This window comes from Chiloscyllium plagiosum, unplaced genomic scaffold (genome assembly GCF_037043375.1).
Source record: "Chiloscyllium plagiosum isolate Xiang-an unplaced genomic scaffold, Cpla_swu_hap1 HiC_scaffold_6, whole genome shotgun sequence".
Taxonomy (NCBI): domain Eukaryota; kingdom Metazoa; phylum Chordata; class Chondrichthyes; order Orectolobiformes; family Hemiscylliidae; genus Chiloscyllium; species Chiloscyllium plagiosum.
Window position 1 is genome coordinate 92929186 of NW_028270144.1, and position 15545 is coordinate 92944730.

At 41.7% G+C, this 15545-nt stretch overlaps 1 protein-coding gene across 1 annotated transcript in view; it reads right to left on the minus strand.

The window, feature by feature from the left end:
* Positions 1–2126: 2126 nt before the first annotated feature.
* Positions 2127–15545, minus strand: part of LOC122550779 (protocadherin Fat 4) — a 161829-nt gene continuing 148410 nt past the window's right edge. Inside the window, exon 16 of the mRNA XM_043692032.2 lies at positions 2127–9670. Within this exon, the coding sequence (XP_043547967.2) occupies positions 7917–9670 (1754 nt within the window). The 3' untranslated portion in view covers positions 2127–7916. The remainder of the gene's footprint in view (positions 9671–15545) is intronic.

Sequence of the window (15545 nt, forward strand, 5' to 3'; positions counted from 1 at the left end):
ATTGAATGATGGAGCAGGCTCGATGGGCTGAATGGTCTACTTCTGTTTTATAGTCTTATCTCAGAGTTAGCATTAATGGGACTGGAGGCAATAACATGGATTGAAGGCTAGTTAATGGACAGGAAACAGAGAGTGGGGATAAATGTTGGCATATTTTAGCTAGGAGAGCACTGCAAGAATCAGTACAGCACTTAGTTTTCTTGAAACCTTAACCTATAATACCCTTTTGCAATGTTTTTGGAATTGTCATGCATTTCTTTTGCTTCTTCACTTTTATTTTTACTTTCCAGTATCTGCGCACTTTTTAAATTCAGCCATATTTCCACTGGGAATGATAAACAACTGTGGAGGTCAGGCGTAGCACCACTGAATCTCGACCCAAGAGTTTGTTTTTAATGAACAAAAGAAAAATTAGTTTAATGTTTTTGTGAAGATCTGTAGCTCGAGAGCTGGTTGGATTCATTGCTGGTCTGTTCCCTGGGCTGGTAGGCTTGTTAGTGGATGTATCACCCCCGTTTGTATATCGGGTCAAGGTGTATGTTGATGGAGTCTGAGGATGAGTACCATGCTTCCAGGAATTGCCTTGGTGTTCTTTGTTTAGCCTGTCCTAGTATCATTGTGTTGTCCTAGGACAAAGAGGCAGACAGCTAGTGACCTGCGTCCATGAACACTAACTAGCAATTAAGAGATATGACCAACTCTCTCCCTGGTATCCATACATGCAGCCAACAAGAACCGTAATTTGATTGGGACAACACAACCATACTAGGACAGGCTAACAAAAGCCACCAAGGCAATTCCTGGAAGCATGGTACTCATCCTCGGATTCCATTAACAAACACATTGACCTGGATCCGATATACAAACCGCTGCAGTGGAGAAACTAGAACCGGCACCAACCGGAAACAGCTCAAACAGAATCACATCAATTCAAAGTGGAACAGTACAGCAGCGCTTCACAGGAGGCAACACAGCATGGATAATGTCACCTGGAACAGGGGCGATACATCCTCCAACAAACCTACCAGCCCAGGGAACAGACCAACAACGAATCCAGAAAAATGAGTGTTCAATTTCAGATTCATTAATCTGGGCCTCTGACAACTTTGGAAATCATCTGAATGAAAACTAATGCTTGGCTATTCTAATAACCATTCAGTTCAATTTGCAAATGAATAAAATGGAAACGAGTCAGGAGGAAACACAAAATCATCATTTATAATTCATCAAAACATTAATGTTTAAGTATGTAGCGTCTGAAGGAAATGAACTGTTTTATGCACTAATTGATGTCACATCCTTTAAGTTCGGAATTACCACCTGTGGCAGTAGAGAGCCTTTTCATTCATTTGTTTCAAGAATGTGGCTAACACTGACATTAAGGTTGGCTAGTTGGCAGCTGTATTTTTTTCTAAATCTATGTGATGTTAAGGAATTTGCTAAGTCTATTGGCATAGCCAGCCAGGTACACAGTTGGATGTTGTCTTCTGTGATGAAAATGAAAGCAATCACCTTGCTCTGCTTTGAAATTAGACAATTAAGAGCTTTTTGTCACCAGACTAGGAACATGTCAGGCACCCTGTAGTAAGTATCCTGCTCCAACAATTTTGTCACTTTATTATTTTGATGACGACAAAAATGTACCTATTGTAAATCAGGCAGCTGGAACCTATTTTGTGCATGACTACCTTTCATTAAAATTGTAAGCTGATATGGCTGATTACAGAACAACACCAATGGTATGCTTTCTGTTCAAAAATCTGTCAGATAACAATGCTGCTCCCCAAAATACTCCAGGCACTGCAGTCATGTCTATATATAAATCCCAGTTTCAATGCAGTTATCTGTTCTTGCAGGAGAAAGTGAGGACTGCAGATGCTGGAGATCAGAGCTGAAAAATGTGTTGCTGGAAAAGCGCAGCAGGTCAGGCAGCATCCAAGGAGCAGGAGAATCGACGTTTCGGGCATAAGCCCTTCTTCAGGGTGAAGAAGGGCTTATGCCCGAAACGTCGATTCTCCTGCTCCTTGGATGCTGCCTGACCTGCTGCGCTTTTCCAGCAACACATTTTTAAGCTCTGTTCTTGCAGTTGACTTTAACAAAGCAGGTCAAGATGTTCAATGTAAGAATTCATTTTCATGGATAAAAAAATCATTTATTAAAAGCCAACAACACATTATGCTATTAAATCAATGTAGATCAGTGTTTACACTAACGAGAGAATAGCCCCTTCAGGTGGAACCTTGTTTCTTTTTGGAGGCAGGCCTAAAAGTGAGAGATACTGCTCAGGGGTAGGTAGGAGGGATGTTCTGTCTCTGTTGGGATCTTCCTGACTCCAGCTTCTGGGTGCATATTCCAAAAGTACTGAGACAGCCCTTCACACCCTGTGACACAGGAGCATTATTTATCACTGCTCGTCATCCACAAAAACCCCTCATGTTGTCAGAGATACAGCAAAATGGCAGCCCATTTTAACAATGCCTCTCTAGAAGCTCTCCTCACGGTTGTCTTTTATAGAATCCCTACAGTGTGGAAACAGGCCATTTGGCCCAATAAGTCCACACCAACCCTCTGAAGGGTAACCCACCCAGAACCATTCCCCTACCCTATTACTCTACATGTACCCCGACTAACCTAACCTACAAATCCCTGAACACTATGGACAATTTAGCATGGCCAATTCACCTAACCTGCACATCTTTAGACAGTGGGAGGAAACCGGAGTAAACCCACGGACAATGTGCAAACTCCACACAGGCAGTCTGTCTGAGGCTGGAATTGAACCCAGGTACCTAGCACTGTGAGGCAGCATGGAGAGAAGGGAAGCTTTTTTTTGAATGGATGGCAACAGGAGGCCATTCTCACTGACCAAGGCAGCTTGGATAGAGCTGGCTCCTGAGTCAAATGGCCAGGGCTGCCCAATAGAACCTGGCTCCAGTGTCTCAGGAGGATAAATGGACTCTACCGGGTATGTCCCACTGCCTACTCAATGCTTATGAGTGTGAGTTTGGTATAAGATTGTTACTGTGGAAGACAACTACACACAAAATTGGATGCCAGTTATCTCCATCAGATATCATACATGCAACCAATATCTGTCACTTCATTACAGCTACCAATGTTGCACTCCTTTTACCCCAGTGGGACTGCCTCTCACACATCTGCCAGTGTTCATCATTAAAATATAAAAAGAGTGATAACATTTGGGAGCTCACACACCAGCAGCTCACTGACCTTTCATCACAACAACAATGTATACATTGCTAGCTTGTATGGGCCAAGGGCACAATTATAAAAATCTTGGGATGAAGATCTCACAGATGCCTCAGACATAAATATATCATATTATATTTGTTGTTTTTCATCAACAGTAGATCTTTGCTGGCACAGAACCAGGTATCATTCAATAATGCTCACAGACAATCACAGTATACGATTGACATCTTTATCTGTGGTGATCAGTGCAAGCACAGAGCTCATGCACCCATATTACTGACTCTTAATGCTAGCCCTTTGCAGGCAAAGAACATGCAAAAAAAAAGAGAAGGCCACTCGGCCCTTTGGGCCTGCTCCACCATTTTATAAGATCATGGCTGATCTGATTTTAATCTCAACTCTAACTTGCAGCATATCCCTGGTAACCTTTCACCTTCTTGGTAATCAAGAATCTATCTACCACTGCCTTAGAAATATTTCAAAGACTCAAACACTCTGAAAAAAAGTTCCTCATTTCTGTTTTAAACATGTTTCCTCTTATTTTTAAGGTATAACAACTAGTTCTAGATTCTCTCACAACAGGAAACATCCTTTAAACATAACACATGGTCAAGTCCCCTCAGGACTCTTCTAAATTCCAGAGGATACAGGCCTAGTCTGTCATCCTTTCCTCATTAGGAGTTCCGACCATGCCTGACATCTTGCTCCTGACTTTCTGTAGGGAGAAGACTACCATGCTAGCAGAAGAACAAGGGGAACATGAGATGAAGGATAATGGCAATCCACAGTCATGTAGTGAGAAATCCTCTAATCAGCTACTGCTACCAACATTTTAATGAAACCTTAGTTAAGGCTGGGGCAGCCTCAGGGTCCCACTTGTGAACCAGGACCAAAACAGAAGGAGAGATCCAGCCCAGACTCATGTCTACCAGACTCTCAAACCACACCTTTAAGGAACAATCCCATCGCTCAGAGGATGCACCATCAGGACCTTCCTCCCCACCTTTTACCAACAAAGAGTCATCTATTTAGAGTAGGCTCAGAGTTGCACTCTGGTGAGCACAGCACTGACATGAGCCCGCAACCACAGGACGAACTCTGGCACTTGGAGGACTGCTAGAGAACAGGCCCTTTCTGAGCCCAGTCGAGATGATGAACCTCTGGTGTTGGCTATTAAGGAACTGATGGTGTTGCAGAGGCAAAACAAAAGGGAAAGGTCTGACAGATGTGCCTGTGATCACACGCAGACTGGAGCAAAGAAGATAGGAGTCTATGCAAGTTGACTCTGACGTTGTGAGTCTCACATCCAATTGCCTTGTTGATGACCAGCATGGACAGTCAGGCCCAGCAGAACACTCAATATCTGCAGGATATATACAGGGAATACCACTCCATTTCTCAAGCCATGAAGGTATTTATACACCGGCAATGGCGGGTGGCTGAAGGAAGAGAACTCCCTCCAGGGGCTCCATCCTCTCAAGGGGAAGCAGTGCCAATGAGCACTGATGGGGTAGAGGAGCAACAAACAGGAACCCAGGATTTTCATCTCAAGACAGTGCAGTGGTACCCTGTGACACCACCTCCTTTCTGACAGGATTCAACAACTCCGTCAGTTTAGGCTGAGGAGGTTGTAGCTGCACCTGTGCAGGAAACCCATAGCAGGCCAGAGACTGCTAGGCCCAAACCGCCAGAGTTATCAGATGGAGGCTGGCAAAGCAGCCAGCAAGTTTGCTCAAATATAGTCGTACCTTCAAAGGTGGCAACAGGATCTAGTGGTAGGAGGAGGATTGAATAACATTAATTTCACTTTGGATGTATGTTTTACAACTTTATGTAGAAGGTGGGACTTGACACAAATACAGTCCCTTTATGCAGCAGTCGTGTGGTTTCTTGCAATCTATTAAAGTTTCTATGTTTTCCATGGAGATGACCCAGGGAGCACTGATGTCAGTCTGTGAACCTGTGTAAAGGGTTCAGAGCACTGCTGCCCTCTGGGAGGAGCTCAACCTCTAGAAAGCAGGAACATGATCGATGTTTGGCTTCTGGGAGTCAGTCAGCACTGTCCATACTCTTGACACCTCTGTAGTATATGAATGATCCTTGCAACTGAGGTTTGAATCATATAACAGCAGGCCACAAGTAATCCTGACTAAATCCATTCTGATGCTTTGTCCAGAAAACTGAATTGCGCCAAGAGAGAAAATTAACTTAAAAGTAACGGCATAGTATCTTAACATTTTAAAGGTATAATCCAAGCATTTTCTTGAGGAAATGCTCTGTGCCATAATTTGCCCATATTCAGATTGCCTACTTTAGTCAATGCAAAGCCATTTGCTCTCAAATCCCTTGGCTATCAGATTCTCTCAGGATTTTCTGCCTCAGCTCAGCACTACTCTGGCTTTTTCAGCATTCTCCTTATCTACACTGGCTCCCTCAGCATCTCAGTTAGACTCTCCTTCTTTCTCATCTAAGGAGACAAGTGGATTCATCTTCCCCACCACCGTCTTCCAAGTTCTCCCATGTTGTAGAATCAGGTTGTACAAAATGCAGCAACCAAGCATCATGCTGGAGACCCTAAGTGATGAATACTGGAGTACTCCTCCTGAACAATGCTCATTTTCAGAAGATGAATTATCTGTTCAATGGTGGCCCTGATGAATACATAGGATGTAAATGACTCCCTAGTACCTGGAAGAACTCAACAGTGACTCCAAAGGCAAAAGCTCAGACACCTTAGTTTTCTGACTCCATGGTGAAATAGATAAACTGTATGATTTCCTTGTAAATGGCATCTGTGAACTCACGAATAAATTCATGGGCTGCCAATTGGCAGATACTACACATCACTAGTTGCAATTTCAGAGCAGCTGGTTAGTAGCAAGTTCAATCCTGCTGTGAAGTTTGAGGCATAGTGCTGCTGCCCAGGTGTAGATCTGCCTGCTGGAGATGGTAGATGATGGTGATAGTATCCCTAGTCCTGTTAAAGTACCTGTCTCACTCTCTTCACTCATGCAAGTAGCTACAACCCCTCTGGTAGACCATCTCTTAAAGAGACCACTTGACAGAGATGAAAAGCCAGCTTCCCCACTTCAGGTACTGTCTGTTCATGCATATCTATGGCCCCCTGAGCCTCATGTCAATGGTTCTGTTGGCACTGAGTAATTCCTCATTCTTCTCCTCTTTTGTCTCAACCTCAACAATGCTAGCAGTGCTGCTGGCTTAAGTTGGTCAAACATCTGGCATGGAGGCACTGATCTGTGAAGAAATATCAGGAATGAAATGTTTGTTTTCAGTTTAAAATCTTGACCTTATCAGATACTCAAGTATTGAATGATCTTACAAACATCTTTAAATGGCAATATTCATCCCCCATGACCCATGACTGACTTTCCTCTTTGTTACTCTGCCATACACGAGGTTGTGGTAATAATTTTGATCCTTACATTGCATTCCATGCAGCAAATTGTTTAATCAGACTCTTGGTGGCTTTCATTAACCCCCACCACACAGCCCAACAACCTTATACTGTAATCTACAGCCTGAAAAATTGGTTACATCCCATGTCCTCAACTTTCAAATACATCACCTTGATGTAGAAACAGAAGAATTTGATACACATACCCTCTAATTATTTACCATAATAGGTAGCATTTACCAGACAAAACAAGATACTATTTATACCACCACATAATCAAAGGAGCTCACGAATTACTGATCTCACACTTCTGTCTCAGTTTATCCTGGCAACAACTGCTCCTTTTGATTCCCATTCTAATTTACTATAGGGGATTGATGGTGTACAACAGGAAATTCCAGTTTGGATGCATAATTGCTTTTGGCATTTTGCCTCCACAGTCGAGAACTTGCTGCTAATTGCTTATGAGTAGGTGACAATTCCCTCCTTTATCAATAGGGGTGTTCCAGGATCACCTTTATCGTTCAGTCTGAGCCTATCATTGTATGCTATTGTCACATAGAAGTTTCCTGAAGAAGGGCCTGTGCCCGAAACGTCGAATCTCCTGTTCCCTGGATGCTGCCTGACCTGCTGTGCTGTTCCAGCAATAAAGTTTCAACTTTGATCTCCAGCATCTGCAGACCTCACTTTCTCCACATAGAAGGAGAAGGACAGGCAAGAGGGATGATAATCACATCATTATAAACAAGCTGGCACTTAGCGGGTGGATTACAGGAAAGGTCAATCCTTGTTAGAAAATTTAGTAAGATTCTTTTCAGGAAATGGCAAATTGGCAGAAAAGGCTTCAACCTCCAAGCTGTTGATCAGGGGAAATACTTCACCTGATATTACATTGGAAAATAAATCCACTGAAAATGATACACTTTTTAAAGTCTTATTCACATTGTTGACAAAATGGCACTTTTCTTATGATAATAGAATCCATAACTTGACTGCCTATTTATCGCTTTGCTGAGATGGAAGGAGACGAGATAATAAGTAAATATCCTAAACCGTGAAAGCTGTTTACATTTTGTAATGGAGCAAATAACAATGGAATATGAGCTAATCGGTTTTAACTTGCAAACTATGAAATGTTACTGTTCTTTCACACACAAAACCTATGCACAAAGCCATATTAAAACAATTTGCGAAATTTTCAATGAACAGAACATTGCTAGTAAATGCAGCCATGAGAAGCACTAAAAAATATAGAAATTGCTCCATAAAATGATTTAGAAATAAAGTCTCACAAAAATTCTTCATGCTCACTCCCTCCAGCAGTGGAAAATTGATTTTCACTCCCCGGTTCACTTGGAAGCTCAGCAAGGTCCTTGAATATCTCAATATATATTTCAAATCTTGGTCCCCAGTTTAAAATATCACCCCAGTTGTCTGTTTTATTAACAGGGGAATCATCACACGGTCGCATGTTGTTATCTGAATCCTCCTCAGTAGCAATTTCAGTCCCTATTAAACATGTGTCGGACGCATACCATTTTTCATGTCCTTCTAATCCTATCTCCCTTTCGTTTAACATCTTTTCATTCTCAATAATATTTCTCTTTGAATCTTGTTGAGCATATTTGTGCACAGATGAACGACTGCATGCTGGAAGTTCCCTTTCATAGTTATACTCTGAACAAGTAAAAGAACTATGGGAATCACTATCAGATGAAGTGTCTGATGATGTGGAAGGAAGGATCCCTGGATGGTGTTTCTGGGCTGACGGTCTTTGTGGAATTTGTGACAGTGAAATTATTTGATTAGTGTTCTCTACCACTTTATGAATTGTTGGTGCATTCAATCTTTTTATCTCTTCCACAGACAGACCAAGTGGAAGTCTCTCAACTATCTGGATCATTCTCCTGCTGGGTCTAGAGCTGGACATTAATATTGATGCAGCTGGTAAACTTTCAATTTGATCATCTCCACAAAAAGCCAAGTTATCAATACCTCCTTTGCTTGATTGCTTGCTGTCAAAATGGCCATGTTGGAAATGGTCTGTTTCATAGTCAGTCAAATAAAGATCATTTATTAAATGCTTTCGCTCTGTAAATAAGACTGATGAAGGAAACCATTCTGATGAGCACATTTGAGTTAACTGTTGATTTGTAAATCCATTTCTTGGTCCTTGATTGTGACCTACAGCACTTTGTTGACTTGCAAGACATTGGATGTTTCTTTGATTCACAAGAGCCACAAATGGTTGAGATTTATTCTGCATGCTTCCATGTAGAATTACATTATTATAATCATCATTGTTGGTCTGGATCTGCCTGTGGTACTTAATTACATCAAAATCTGAAGAAGTCAAACTGGTTGCATTATCAATGTCATTGACCTCTAAGTCATAACCTTGACCATTGCTTTTCTTATTCTGCTCCATGCTTGTGACAGTAATATATGTTTCATCTATGATATGGTAACTGTTTTCTGCCTTGAGGATATCTGGCTGCTTTCCTGCATTGTCAAGATCATTATCAACATCATCATTATGACCATCAGACATTTTTTCAGTAACTGCTTGGACAGATGCAATTATTTTTGTTCTCTTACTTTTCAAAGTAATATACAGACATTTGATGAACAAAGCTATCAGAGGTATTACTGCTAGAGTAGCAAGTATGATTACTGCTATGCTCCATTGTGGCAATTGAATATTGCCTTTCTGACAGGCTGCATGGTCAATAATTGTTGGTGAACAGAACTCAGTAAAATCTTGTTTGCAAATGCAGTGATATGTGCTATCTGAGGAAGGAAGACATGTACTATCATGCTTACATGGGTCAGAAAAACAGGAAACTAGAAGACACTCATATGCAAGCCATAAATCAATGCCTTTCATTCCATTTGGACAGGGGTTGTTTAAGCAGACATTAGGCCTTCTGCATCCAATCTGTACTGAGCTGTCACTTGGCCGTACTTCAACTAAATCATTTGATCCGGTAAATGGCATCACATGATTATTGAATTTGAATACTTTGATGCATCCTTTAAAACCTAGAATGAAAGGAAAGTAAGTCAATAAATTGTACAGCTCATGGCAAATCAAGAATTGTGCCAAATTTCCATAGGTTTAGCTTATTGTTGCAATTCAGTTAAAGTTGGCAGCATTCATAAGAAATAATTCACTCAACTATGACCAAATACAATTCTTAAGAGGAATGATGATTTACTGTCTTGTTTGTGTTTCCTTCCAGATTACAGAACTCACTTCTGGCACATTCCTGGGACATGTGATATGTATTTACTCTAAGGTCAATTCAAATAATGTGCATTTTCGACTGTTTAGTTGTCATCACGTACCGCATATTGTCCTATCAATCTTTGAGCTAAGTGTTCCACCCCAAATGAATAACTAACCTGAATTGATCAGACGATATGGTGGTGACCCAATCTTACTGTGTAAACCTGCGTTTGTGTAGAAAATACTGTTTTGAATCTCATAAAAATGAGAATATATGAGCCCATAAACTAATGTCCCAAGCATGGTGTGGACTTGATTAACACACATTTGTTGTCATTAAAGAGATTGCTGGAAGGGAAAGAGGGTATGTAATCACAAATGCCATCAAATCAAGCAGTAAGGCAATTAAAGAATTAATCTTACCCAGATGGAGCAGGTATTAAGGGAGCAATTACATTTGCAAATTCAGTTTTCATTCAGATGTAAATAGACTCAAATATTCCTTACATTCTCTAGGTTTTTACTAAATACACAGAGGTACATTCAGTGTTCCATAAACTTTGCATAAGAATGCAGCAGAGAAAGAAAAAGCAATCAGGCAGCACAATTGATGTATCGTTAGCTCTTGTGGTTTCCCCACATAATGGATGTACAGTAATGTCATAGGCACAGAAACCTGACTATGAGAACTGTTTTAAAGAGGCTGTAGTTTAGCAAGAAGACCACCAAATAATAAATTTCAGTTTAACAAGGATCTTGACCAGATAGGCCAATGGGCTGAGAAGTGGCAGATGGAGTTTTATTCGGATAAATGCGAGGTGTCTGCATTTTGGGAAAGCAAATCTTAGCAGGACGAATACACTTAATGGTAAGGTCCGAGGGAGTGTTGCTGAATAAAGAGACCTTGGAGTGCAGTTTCATAGCTCCTTGAAAGTGGAATCGCAAGTAGATAGGATAGTGAAGAAGGCATTTGGTATGCTTTCTTTTATTGGTCAGAGTATTGAGTACAGGAGTTGGGAGGTCATGTTACGGCTGTACAGGACATTGGTTAGGCCACTGTTGGAATACTGCATGCAATTCTGGTCTCCTTCCTATCGGAAAGATGTTGTGAAACTTGAAAGGGATCAGAAAAGATTTACAAGGATTAGATTACATTACAGTGTGGAAACAGGCCCTTCGGCCCAACAAGTCCACACCGACCCGCCGAATTGAACCCGGGTCTCCGGCGCTGTGAAGCAGCAGTGCTAACCACTGTGCCACCTTGCCGCCCACATGGATGTTGCCAGGGTTGGAGGATTTGAGCTATAAGGAGAGGTTGAATAGGCTGGGGCTGTTTTCCCTGGAGCGTCGGAGGCTGAGGGGTGGCCTTATAGAGGGGCATGGATAGGGTAAAAAGGCAAAGTCTTTTCCTTGGGGTAGGGGAGTCCAGAACTAGAGGGCATAGGTTTAGGGTGAGAGGGGAAAGATATAAAAGAGACCTAAGGGGCAACCTTTTCACTCAGTGGGTGGTATGGGTATGGAATGAGCTGCCAGAGGAAGTGGTGGAGGCTGGTACAATTGCAACATTTAAGAGGCATTTGGATGGGTATATGAATAGGAAGGGTTTGTAGGGATATGGGCCAGGTGCTGGCATGTGGGACTAGATTGGGTTGGGATATCTGGTCGGCATGGACGGGTTGGACCGAAGGGTCTGTTTCCATGCTGTACATCTCTATGACTCTATGAAACTATTGCCAAAGTAAAACTAAAAGCTAATGAATGTTCTGAGGAAAGTTCACCAGCCTGAAATGTAAATGGACACCATGTCCACAGACATTGGCAACCCATCACCAATCTTGACCCTTTCTGAACTAATGTAGGTGGTTGTCCTCATGGAATCAAACAAAGATTGAATCATAGAATCCCTACAGTGTGGAAACAGGCCATTTGGCCGAACAAGTCCACACAAACCGTTCAAATAGTAACCCACCCAGACCCATTCCCCTGCCTTATTACTCTACATTTCCCCCTGACTAATTCATCTAGCCTAAGCATCCCCGAACACTATGGGCAATTTAGCATGGCCAATCCATCTAACCTACACATCTTTGGACTTGGAGGAACCCAGGGACCTGGAGGAAACCCACGCAGACACGGGGAGAAAGTGCAAACTCCACATAGACAGTCGCCTAAGGCTGAAATTGAATCCCGGTCCCTGGCGCTGTCAGGTGGCAGTGCTAACTGCTGAGCCACTGTGCTGCCCTTTAGGTATAAGAGAGACAGAAATGGGTGGCACTGCTGTTACTGTGTGTATAGGTGGGAAGATGTCTCAAGTGAGTAAGTAAGCAGTGCAGAGGGCATGCAGTGTTACTGAGGTAGGGATAATGTAGCCTGAGAGCTAATTCGGGAAGATGTTGCAGGCAGTAGTGAGAGTGGTCAGACATGGATATGAGGGGAGATGGGTACAGGAGCAAAAAGATAATGAAAGTGAGGTATTGGAGAAGTTGATGGTACTTATGCTAATGGACCAGAGAAGGTCATTGACCTTCTTTTTACATTGCTGTGCATTCCTCCAGATGGCTAAGAATACTTTAACTGAGGTGGCAACTTGGGCCAGGCTGGCATGGCATGCTGTCATGGTGCCTGCTGCTCGTTCTGTCTCTGCACCAACCCCTTCACCAGGATTTCTAGGACCCTGCACATGGGTACCAAGTTCTCACTGTCTGCTATGTCTGAGGTAAATCTTAGGAACCACACTGGACAGCTCTGGATTAATGGTGATGGTCTGGGTGTACAACAGACTTTTAAAGATGGTATAGGCACAAGGAATTCCAAAATATCTGCTGAAAGGTAACTTATTGTGGGAACAGCATGTGGTAAAATTGGGCCAGAATCAGATATGAGAGCAGTCAATGCAATGTGTTTGGTAAGATAATGCAGGAGAATTTGTCACATTTTGTACAACAAACCCTCCAAAAAAAGCTCAACACAACTCAGACTTAGCTAAAAAAAGTAAGATTCAGCTCTTCATATTCATTGGAGATTTCATTGAGCACTTGAAATTATTAAGAGCTTTGGAAGAGTGATTAAGCAAAGATTATTTTTTCTGGCTTAGCTTCAGTGGAGATGGCTGAAATCAGAAATGATGGGGACATCAGGTACAATCCTCACTCAGATCTAAGCAATCTGACTGATTCATACCTCTGTCTGGTCTTCATCTCCACCATTGAGTCATCAAGTCATAGAGTCATACAGCATGAAAAAAGACCCTGCGGTCCAACCAGTCCATGCTAACCATAATCCCAAACTAAACTAGTCCCACCTGACTGGGCATAGTCCATATCCCTCTAAATATTTTTTATTCATGTACTTATCTAAAAGTCTTTTTTTTTAAAATATATTTTTATTGGTAAATAGATTTTATTAATAACAACAAATACAAAACAATACTATTCAAAACAGTACAAAGAAAGAACACCAAAAGAAAATTTTTAAAACTCAAACGACCCTCATGTACAAATGTATAAGTATGTATACAAAAAAAACCCCAATAAATAATAACTAACAACAAACTAATAAATAATAATAATACAGCTCAGCCAAACAAAACACTAACTCTCAAATATCAAGAGAATTAATTTTCACCTATTCATACATTTGCAGTTCCTCCTCTCTGGATATTGGACTCATAAAGTATAATTGTTACGGCTATATAAAAGCCTTTATTATTGTGGCAGACAAATCTGTGTCCAGGTAGTCCAAAAAGGGCCACCATGTCTTATAGAAATTCTCAGTTTTGTGATGGACCATACTTGTGAAAAAACTCAAGAGGATATGCTCAAAAAACAATCTTGCGCCAACGCAACAGGCATGGGGGATTTTCGGATACCCAACCTAATAAGATATTCTTTCTTGTGCAGCAAGGGAGAATGTTAAAAAGTTTTTTTCTTATGTGCATTTACAGGGAATGCACTGGGCAGGCCAAGAAGAAGGGAGATTGGGTCCTTTTCCACCCCTTACACCCAAACTCCCCATCATTGCACCCGCCACAGTGCTCCAGTATGTTTGAAGCCTATCACAGGACCAGAGACAATGGGTAAGAGTGCCCGTACCAACCTTACACTTGGGACATGCTAAAGATACCCCGGTCTAAATTTTGACAAACGATCCAGAGCCAAGTAGACCTTGTGGAGAATCTTCAGCTATAAAGCATGGGTCCTGTTGCCAATTAATATCTTTCTTACGTTTTCCCAAATATCTTCTCATGCCTCTGAGGAGACCTCAACACCTAGCTCTCTCTCCCACACTGCAGAGTCGATCAAACTCATCTGAAGAGGCACCACCCAACTGATGATATAAAGTGCTGACAGAAAGTGTATTCTTAGCTCTGAGCACCCTCCTCTCTATGTCGGATTTGAAGAGATCAATCAAAAGTTTAGTCTTTTTTTGAATAAAATCCTTAACTCGAAGAAAACAAAAGAGGGGCCTGTTAGATGGCTCGTATTTCCGTGCCAACTGATCAAAGGACGTCATTGTGTCTCCCTCAATAAATCGCCCATGCAAGACACACCCCTAGCTGCCCAATGCTTAAATCCTGAATCTATCATCTCCAGTTGAAAACCTGGCATACCCACTAAAGGTGTGAAAGAAGATGTTTTGCCAATATTGCCTTCCCTCTGCCGAATTGCTATTGATAACTATTGGTATATGGCAATATTCCTTAACTGTCTCATTTTGTCCAAAAACAGCAAGCTAGTAAGGGGGCACCTTGGCTGAGAGGTTTTGACATCTAACTATATTGAAAGAGGGTCCCCACAGGCCCAATCACTCATGTAAGATAAAAGCAAGCTTAGTTGATAGTTTTTAATGTCCGGAAGGTCCACTCCCCCCAGTCTGTGAGGCAATTGCAGTTTAGCTAATTTAATAAGAGGCCGCTTACGATGCCAAACAAAAGAGCTGAACCAGCCGTTCAGTCTCCTGAACATTTACTTATCGAAAATCAGGGGGAGCATCCGCATAGGGTACAACAAACGGGGGAGAATATTCATCTTAATAAACGCTATCCGACCTAACCATGAGACTGGAAGGGCCTCCCATTTTTGAAGGTCTTGTTTGATTTTGTATTAGCTTTAAACAACTGATCAAGAACTAGAGTGATGAATATGCCCAAATACACAAAATCCCCTTGTGACCACCTAAATGGGAATCAAAATTCACTCTTAAGACCTAGCACTTCGTAATATCACCCATAGGCATAGCCTCTGATTTTGCAAAATTAATTTTGTACCCCAAAATGGTGCCAAATGAGCCGATGCATTGTATCAGGCGAGACACCAAGACTGCTGGATTTGACAAAAAAAAGAGGACATCTTCCGCGTACAACGGGATAGTATATAATTTTGACCCCACTTCTGGAGTCGATATATTAGGATCCCTATGAATGGCCTCCACCAACAGTTCAATCACCAATGTAAAAAGCAATGGCAAAAGGGGACAGCCCTGCTGGCTGCCCCTAAAAATGTTAAAATTGCTTGATCATTCTCCATTGGTGATGAGCGTAGCAAGAGGGCCACAGAAGAGAACCTTTAACCATCTTATAAAGACTTCATTCAAGCCAAACCACTCCAGACTATAAAAAGATAGAGCCACTCAACTCAGTCAAATGCCTTCTCTGCATCTAGAGAAATCACCAATCCCTGTATTGACTGT